Below are 10,363 nucleotides of genomic sequence, written 5' to 3' on the forward strand. Positions count from 1 at the left end.
CTACTTCATGTTGACAGGAGAGATGATCAGAGGAGCAGAGTTTATACCACCATCATTAAGACATGGACTGAAGAATGGGAAGAGTTTCTCAGTGAAGGTGCAGCCAGTGAAAGAGTAGAGATGAGCTCTGGTCTCCACATCATAAAAGGAGACCAGACCCTCCTCATAATCCACAAACACTCCCACTTTCTGGACCTCCTCTCTTACAGGGAGGAGGACATCAGGGTCAGCACCAGCCCAGTACTCATTTCCATCACACAACAATATAGTCCAGTAACCATTGTTGGGACTCAGTGTGTTATAACCTTTCCTGTTGATGGACTCTCTGGCCACTCCTAAATGCCACTTAGTCTTCCCTGTAACCTGAACCTCATAGTAAAACCTTCCTGAGGAGAAGCTTTGTTTTCCTAAGACATTGCCATATCTAGAGAATCTCTCTGTGTTGTCAGGGAGATTTTTCCTTACGTTTCCATGACTCACTTGTTTTCCATCCTCAGACAGGATGAGTTTGGGATGTGCTGTATCAGGGTCCAGAGTCACATCCACCTCATATTGCTGGATCCTCCTCAACTCAGCATCACACAGCTTATTCATCTCTTGACTGAGTGTCTTCTCCAGCTGAGCCACAGCTGTCCTCACTGTCCCCATATGTGAAGACTGATGAACATTGACCTCTGTCCAGTCCTTGGTGGGTCTCCAGTCTGTGTTGTTGGCTTTGAAATTCTGGAGGTGGCCTTCAGTGTGTGAGAGCTGTTTCAGCTCAGAGCTTCTCTTCTCTAATTGAATGATTTCCTGTTGCAGCTCATTAATGAAGCCTTCAGCCTGTTTCTCTGTTGTTTTCTGCTTCTCTCCAATCACATCAATGAGCTCAGCCTGACTTCTCTCCATACAGCTGATCAGAGCAGTGAAGACCTGAACACTGACGGCTATCACTATGTCTGCATCTTTCCTGCTGAACTCTACTGAGTGTTTGACCTCCTGGATCTTCAGTCGTCTCTCCTGGATCATCTGCTGAACTTCAGCCTCTGTCTTTGCTTCATATTCTTCTTTCAACTTGTGACTCCTGATCTGATCGGCCATCACTGAGAGAACTTTATTAACAGAGAATTCTGGTCTCATATGGAAGGCTTTGTTACACAGTGGACACTTACACACATCATTAGTGTCCCAGTAACGTGTGATACAGGCTTTGCAGTAGTTGTGTCCACATGGAGTGGTGATTGGATCAGTGAACACATCCATACAGATAGAACACAGGAAGTGATCTTCAGAGACGGGAATGCTGGCAGACGCCATTTCTACACACTGAGAATAAAAGCGTATACAACGAAATAAATTCCTTTGTAAGAGAGAACACAACCAGTGATCTACTAGTGTGACTCTTCCAGTGAATATGTTCGATGACGCTACAAATCCAACGTTAAGCGGTGTTCTAGGATTCTTCTAGCAGGTGGTGTCCAGTAGGAGGCGATGGTGCGTCGGTACGAGGTGGTGAATGGTGTTCTCTCAGTGTGGGATCTACTTTTATACCAGGAGCTTTACATCATCACTGTGATGTCACTATCACGACAAGCCACGCCCACACTTGGAGTTCCGTGTCAGCCTTGCCCAAATAAGGAGTTCTCTGATGTCAGACTGACCTCCAAGTACACTGATCATTATTAGGTAGCCATAGCAACCCACAATCAACAAGCTGATTTCTAATGGTAATCTATCTGATGGAATCTCCATATATGGGCATAAAGGGTAAAAACAGACACATATAAAGATATCTCCAAAAATGGGCATAAAGGGTACAAACAGACACATATAAAGATATCTCCATATATGGGCATAAGGGTACAAACAGACACATATAAAGATATCTCCATATATGGGCATAAAGGGTACAAACAGACACATATAAAGATATCTCCATATATGGGCATAAAGGGTACAAACAGACACATATAAAGATATCTCCATATATGGGCATAAAGGGTACACACATAGGGCCCTATCTTAGTCAAGAGATCCTAAACCCACGATGTGGGGATTTAGCATGGCCCAAGGGGCGTTCCCGTGCTAAAGTTGCGACACCAGCCTTATCCCTAAAACACCTGCGCTAGCCGTTACATTATGCATACTGTAGGTGTGGTTTAGGCGTTACAATAATAAGATCAGTCACCGTGCCTTTAAGAGAAGACTGAGCAAGCCATTATCCTCAATGCAATCTTTACACTCTCTCCTCTCTCCTCTCTCTGTGTTGCCAGGTCTGCTTGTGATAAGCTATAAGTTGCGGTTGTGAGCTTGTAGATCGTTTATTTTTAAACCTATATATGTCAGATATTTTCAAATAGCCGACACAGGTTTAAAGTGTTTATAGTCACTTCTTTTGGACTAGTTTTCACGGACCTGGTTGCTTATTCCTCTCGCAAAATCTGTCAACACTGCTCTCTGCCCATGGAAGAGAGACGTTGCCTTGGAATAAAATGATATTTGTAACACAGAATCATCACTCACACATTGCTGGTTATAGAGAGAGTTAAATTACAGCGATCTGCTTGTGTTCAGGATTAATGAAACAAAATGGTCTGGTTTGGTTATAGCAGACGCAGCTCAAACGACATTGTATTAGTCTTTGATGAGCTTAACTGGGCAACTGCTGATAAAAACACAATGTATTGACAGGGACCCCCCAGAAGCAAACATTTGAGTTAAAAACGTTCGCTTTAAAGAATATTCAAAGATTTGCACATATTTTCACGATTTTTCTAAAATAGCAGATCTACAAGCTCATAGCGCGGCACTCGGTGCATCGCGACGCATTGTGAGCTTGTAGATTTGCTATTTTTGCTGTTTTTGAATTTACATCTTGAAAAGTATCAGTTTTGGACTTGAGGTTTCCAACCGACAGAGATGATATACAACAAACCATTGATTCACAAAATAGGTCAAAATATTGACTCAGATATTGTCAGGACTCTTGAAGACCAGGTAAGGACCCAATATGCAGAATAACAGGACTCAGGAAACGAGGAATAAACTTAATGGTACTTTTACTGAAGAACTCATAGGTTCACCTTACAACAAGGGAAGTGTCAATCGGACACATAAAGCAATCTGATAATACAACAACCAAACAAACAGGCAAACACAGGGTCTATATATAGACTAAGCACTGAATGGGGAATGGGAACAGGTCAAGAGAAAACACAGGTGAAACCAAGTAGTCATCAGGGCACTGGGCGAATGGGGGTGTTGGCACAGACTATGGCAGAGGCAGAGGATATGACAGATATAGACAAACTATTATATCCACTACCATATATTATTATTACTATTATTATTATTATTATTATTACTATTATTATTATTATTATTATTATTATTATTATTACCCTTATTATTATGTACTGTAGCTGCCATTTTAACTGCAGCATGCAATTGCTTTTTTATTTATTTTATTTCTATATATGTAGAGGAATAATTGAATATTTGAAGCTGTTTTCTAGTTCTTTCCTTCTATCTCTATAATTCTGCCCTTTCCTGAAACACAAATGATGGAGTTGGTAATACAAATAATAATTTCCCCATCTCTGTTTTACACCGGTAAACCTGTGATGTGCAGTGGTGGAAAAAGTACTCACATATTTTACTTCAAGTAAAAGTATCAATACTGAAATGTGAAAATACATTACAAGTGAAAGTCCGGAATAACAAATGTACATTATGTTTTCTTTTTCTCTTTTTTATACATATTTTTAATGTCTTCTGCCTATAATGACGCGTCCAATTTACTGCTTATTTAAACTCCATGCTGTTCTACTTCCTGTTGACAGGAGAGATGATCAGAGGAGCAGAGTTTATCAACACAGTCTCACCCCGAAGAAGGCACATGTTGCCTTTTTGCCAGAACCCCAGGAAGGCAGTATGTGTCGTCCAAGTCCGCCCCCGACGATAATATGCGCCTTCCAGGGTCACTCATAGACATTCATAGAATTCCTCAAAAGGCAGCATGCGCCTTCTTAGTCGTTCCATTGATAATACATTGGACTGACACACAACGTGAGCTAAGAGACTTGGTTGAAATGCACCAGAGCACACACCACCCACAAAAACCTGACAACAATATTCTGAGCATTTCCATATTATTTTGGTAATTTTTCGATGAGTATTTGTTGAGAACAGGACATTTCTTTGACTTTTCCAAGCCCCTGACGTCATTTCAGATTACTTCCGCATTCCGTCACGGGCGTCATGGCTGAACTTCAGCTTTTTTTTGCGTTATTTCCATTACACTCGATACATCTACATTAACGTTCAAATCTCAAATATAAAGTGCTCACTTAATGGCCACGGATGTTAAAATTCTGTACGGGTCCTTAAACATACATGTATATTTTGTATTGTTCAATAAAAAAGCATTTAAATCCGATTGGTGGCCATTTTCTTCATGCTTTTACTACCTGACCCTATCGGTTGGAAGGTGTATTGCACTCTGATACTTTATAACTCTGTGAGAAAATGGCATTCAATTGGATTAAAATGCTTTTTATTTAACAACACGGAATATACGGGTATTTTTGAGGGACCGTACATAATTTGAACGTCCGTGGCCATAGGTTAAGAACTTTATAGTTGAAATCGAAACGTTTGTGTAGATGTACGGGCCGTAAATGGAAAAAGTGCAAACATCAGGTTGAAGTTTCGTCATGACTGTCATGATATGATGTTTCAGGGCTACTTATCTATCTATCTATCTATCTATCTATCTATCTATCTATCTATCTATCATTATCATTATCATTATCATTATCATTATTATTATTATTATTATTATTATTATTATAATAACTAGCAATAATGAATTGTGCTTTAGCATTTCAAATGTTTAACACTGGGGTTCACAATCACCTTTTTGAATGTTGTTGATGCTGTTAATATATCCCGAATATTAATAAGAGTAATAATAATAATAATAATAATAATAATAATGATAATGATCAATAAATAATTGTGCTTTAAGATAATTTAAAATGTTAAATGCAGTTGTTTTTTTTGATGATCAGGCCTGCACAACCTTGAAATAGCCTACTTGCCATACATATTAAACGTATTTCTAATTAAAATATATATTATCTAACTCTTAACCGCTAATTCCTGGTGCATACTAGACTACGCCCACTACATCCGGTCTAGTGCATACGTTTCCGTATCCGCTAGACTAGACCGGATATTTACCACTTCTGCACAGTGCAGTGCACACAGCTGTTGTTACTTCGTCTCAGGGTAAGTGTCCGGTCATTGCATTTATAAGATATACATCGTTAAATATACACCACAAAATGATAGGCCATGGCGTCATTGTTCACATGTTAGTATGTAGCAAGTTGTTTGATCTGGACAAGTAAAAGACTATAAGTTTAGGCTGCTTGTTTTGGTCGGACATTGCTAAGCTAGCCAACTAAAGCCAAAACAACGCGCCGCACTACGATGCACCAGTAAATCCCGTACTTCTCCTGTACAAATGCAACATATACGGTGCTTACCCGGTTGCCCCACATGTTAACTAGCAGTCCGGAGTCTTTGAGCAATGTATTAGTGCATATTTTTCAATAAAGAAGTGTTTTAATCCCGTCTGTGGCCGAACGCCATTCCCCCCCTCGTTTATTCCCTTTTGCATTGAGTGTAATTCCGACTTTGACCTGATGCGCCCCGTCACTACCGCCATTGGGAACTTCAACAGAATCGTCCACAGACGGGATTAAAACACTTCTTTATTGATACTTACGGTCTAATACATTGCACAGAGACTCCGGACGGCTTATTAACATTTAGGGCGACCGGGTAAGTGCCTTATATATGTATATATACATGTGTTTTGTACATAGATGTACGGGCTTTACTGGTGAATGTCAGCATTGAAAGTGAGCTATGTTCAGGGGTTAGGGCAGGGGTCTTCAACCTTTTCATGCCAAGGACCCCCTTAACTGAGAGAGAGATGAAGCAGGGACCCCCTAACTGAGAGAGCTATGAAGCAGGGACCCCCACTATATATTACATACAGTTGTGTTGCAGATGAAAGCTATTCATAGATGTTTGATTCATGTTAATGTGTATTTTCAGACATTTAACCACTTAAACCGCCAATACCTGTACTTGGTCTGCTCTTTTTTTCCCCTCTTTGCCAAAAATAGCAGATCTACAAGCTCACAACTCCGCGCAGCGCGAGGCGTTGTGAGCTTGTAGATCTGCTATTTTCGGCTAAAGTTAGAATAGGGACGCAAGGGGTTCAAGTGGTTAATGTAAAAAACAATGATCCTATCACACAGAGATTTGGCGGACCCCCTGTAGCAAATCTGGGGACCCCCTAGGGGTCCCGGACCCCCTGTTGAAGACCCCTGTTGTAGGGGGCTCATAAAGACCACTCATTGATCCTGCCTGGGTCCCATGGGGGGGGGGGGGGGGGGGGTTCCTTTTCATGCCAAGGACCCCCTTAACTGAGAGAGCTATGAAGCAGGGACCCCCACTATATATTACATACAGTTGTGTTGCAGATGAAAGCTTTTCATAGATGTTGGATTCATGTTAATGTGTATTTTCAGACATTTAACCACTTAAACCGCCAATACTTTCACTCTGTACTTGGTCTGCTCTTTTTTCCCCTCTTTGCCAAAAATAGCAGATCTACAAGCTCACAACTCCTCGCAGCGCGAGGCGTTGTGAGCTTGTAGATCTGCTATTTTCGGCTAAAGTTAGAATAGGGACGCTAGGGTTCAAGTGGTTAATGTAAAAACAATGATCCTATCACACAGAGATTTGGCGGACCCCCTGTATTAAATCTGAGGACCCCCTAGGGGTCCCGGACCCCCTGTTGAAGACCCCTGTTGTAGGGGGCTCATAAAGACCACTCATTGATCCTGCCTGGGTCCCATTGGTGGGGGGAGGTGGGGTGCTGATAAATGGTTACTCTCTCCTGATCTTCTGTTTCTCTCTTTGAAGATTTTAATATTCAGAGGTTTGAGGACCTTCTATGGCAGTGGTTCTCAACCTGTGGCTCCCCACATTATTTTGGGGGAGTCCCCAGATGACAGTGAAGTGACAATTAAGGACTTTTAAAAAGTCAACAATTATTAAAATAGTCGATCTACAAGTTCACAACGCATCGTAACGCGGGGCGTTGTGAGCTTGTAGATCTGCTATTTTCATAATATTTATCTGTGGAACCGAGTCAAACAAAATGTATTTAAGGTCTGTAAGTTCTCACTGATAAATATGTTATGTGTGTCCCATTAATCTTCCTTAACCTTAAATACTGTTTGTTTGTTATTCTATTTATAGTGGCTCATAGGAATAGACGGAGAGACGGGTGACAGCCGGAAAGTAGACGGCATCCGGGAGCAGTATGGGTTGGCGCCCCAGCCTGTGTCTTCCGTGAGGAAGAAGCCCAACAAATCCACGGTGAGGCCTTTAAGGAGGGCCATTCAAGCAAGCCGCAGTACCACCACGGGCCAAGAAACCATCACACCAGAATGAAATGTTTGGAGTGGGGGTGTCTGGTGCAACGCTCAGGTCCTGGACCTGGTGAGACGCACCAGGAGGAGGAGCCCGGCCAGGATGCCATCCACAGAACCTAGCCCCTCCACGTGCAGAGCCTCTCTTCTCCCCCAGTCCCGGCAGAGTGGTTCCGGACAAGTGGATTGAGTGCCCTGCGATACTGTAACACTTTTTTTTTACAGACAGTTTCCCATATATTGGATTACCTCCGTTCGTGTGGATTATTTATACCCCTATTCGTTGATATACATTGTGGATTTGAACTTTAGTCGGCCATATGCATGCACTGGTCAATGGACTATACCTTCCAACATGTGGACCTGCACCTTATGTCTAACCTCATGTACATACCTGCTGCCATTTTATTCTATGTGAAGATAAGATTGATTCATCTCATGTCTATAATGCGTTCAATAGTGGTTAGTAATACCTTGGGACCACTATTGACAGTGGCTTGACCTTTAACGACAACACACAGGCCATCTTCGCAAAGTGCCAGCAGCGGACCTACCTGCTACGGAGGCTGAGACGCATGTATATTGCCCCTCCCATCCTTCACAGCTTTTACATCTGCCATGTAGAAGGCCTCCTTACCTTCTCTTTCCTGGCTTGGTACGGGGGGCTCTCACAGACCAACAAGGCTAAGCTGCGGAGGGTGACCACCTCTAAGCTCTGTGGGGTGCTGTGATCTGCCCGTCAGCATCTCTGTGACCAGAGGACAGTGACGAAAGCAGGGAAGATCGCGAGAGACCCAAGGGCAGTGCCAGTTTCATCCCCTCTGCCGTTGGGCTCCTTAATAAACACAAACCCCCTAACACCTGATCCACCTCACCTGGTCGAACTGGACTTGCTTGCTAGCCCCCCCCACGCACACACACGTGCATGTATGCAAGTCCATTCCATGGACTTGCATACATGCACGCACACGTGAAGTCATACACAAACACATTCTGCGTGCTCCACAAGTGTGGAGAGGACATTGCTTTCTTTTAAATTTAGAATTGTATCTTTTATAGAATTGAAGTACTTTGCTAGGTGTTTTTAATTGTGGTGTATATGTATGTATTGTCTTGTCTTGAATGTATGCATTGATCTGAGCAAAACAATTTTCCCTTGTGGATAATGAAGACATTTAATCTAATCTAATCTAATCATTATTAGCATACTTATAATGCCATATGATTTTCTTTATAATCCTGTATAATTATAGTCATAAGAACTAATACATACTCATAATGCTTTATAACAATAAGCATGTCACATTATACAGCATTCTATAAGGACTTATACGGTCAAGTATAAATGCAATGTTATATGCTTGTAGCACTATAATTATAATTACATTATAAATAAGTATAAGCACTCCTAGTGTAATCAGAACACAGTAGTCATATGGTCAAGTATCATGATACTTTATAATTACTGGTCACTCCCTGACTTTTTTTCCTTTGACCACGATCGTCATCATAGGCTTACTATAGTTCATTGTGTATTCTTAGATACAGATGCTGAGTGATTATTATACTATGGAGACTTCTTCGGCATGCACATCGGCTATTTTTGCAATGTTTTAGTTAAAAGAGAAATAAAATGTCCATCACAATATTTAGTCCAATGTGTTATGTATGCATGTATGTTTATCTAAACTGTTTGTTCACAAATGACACGTATGTTATTTAGATTGCATCTGGTTTGGCAGTTTACCTGTATCTTTTGAACGATTAACTTTGTCCTGCAATTTGGTGAAATAAAAATACTTCTTTTTGAATTTGATTGGAGTGATTTGAATAACAATGCCCTTATTAAACATTACATTACAGTCATTTAGCAGACACTTTTATCCAAAGCGACTTACTGCAAAACCTAATGAGTGAGGTCTTTGATGACACTGTTATTCATCAACCGTGCTACAAGGCAGAGTGTTTCTCAGTGCTATATGTGATTGATTGATTGAATACTTTATTAGCAGTTTGCAAAAAAAAAGGCACAGTGGCACAAATGTATACAACATAATGCCAAATGGACAACCCAAATAAGCCCTCAGGGCTTGTTTCCATTAAGATCGTGTACATTCAATTCATAGATACAGTACATACATATAAAGACAAACAATGATATACAGTAATATGCAAAAATATCATATATACGAGTAGTAATAAGACAGAAAGATATGTACTGTAAACAGTTTGGGGTTTCCGGTGATGAGCTTAGACTTTTTACAGGGGCCAGTTACAATTTGCAGTCTTTTGGAAGAGGGTAAGTCCTCCACTTTGCTCATCCCATCGGTTGGTATGTAGGTACATAAAGGGCATGACCTTTACACCATGTAATAATAATAATAATAGTACTAATAAAGACAATTAAGAGAACCGTATGTCGGTGTGTGAGGAAAGTTATATGGCCGCGTTCGGGCTGAGGAGCTGATCACGAATCCATTGTCCGATCGTGTTTTCGCCCCCTAGTGGCCGAGATAATAGTGAAAAACTGTTCAAAAAGAGTAAAAACAAAATCGGAAACCAGTTTACGCATCAGCGTGCCGCCCCGAACGCGCTCGTATAACTCTCCTCCTACACGGCCTTACGGTTCTCTTAATTGATAGCTAATTGGTTAGCTTTTCTTGCTTAATATCTCGAATACAATAAGGACTTAGAGTCCAATGTTTGGATATGTTGTTCAGCTCACCGAGACGCACGTGTGGATATGTTGTTTGTCCCTCTACGACAATTTTTTTTTTCTGACTTTGGCTGTCAATATGGGTCAACGTTTTACGCCTCTATGTACCTTCCAACAGTGTCAGAAGCAAACGTTAGAAGTGTCGTAGCGG

At 41.2% G+C, this 10,363-nt stretch overlaps 1 protein-coding gene across 1 annotated transcript; it reads right to left on the reverse strand.

The window, feature by feature from the left end:
- Positions 1-1,080, reverse strand: LOC311041301 (zinc finger protein RFP-like; the record flags this gene model as incomplete). The annotated part of the gene is made up of 1 exon (XM_084086208.1): positions 1-1,080. The coding sequence occupies one exon, from the start codon at positions 1,078-1,080 to the stop codon at positions 1-3; it is 1,080 nt and encodes a 359-aa protein (XP_083942334.1).
- Between the last annotated feature and the right edge of the window lie 9,283 nt (positions 1,081-10,363).

This window comes from Gymnoscopelus microlampas (assembly GCF_963454915.1).
Source record: "Gymnoscopelus microlampas genome assembly, contig: SCAFFOLD_88, whole genome shotgun sequence".
NCBI classification, from domain to species: domain Eukaryota; kingdom Metazoa; phylum Chordata; class Actinopteri; order Myctophiformes; family Myctophidae; genus Gymnoscopelus; species Gymnoscopelus microlampas.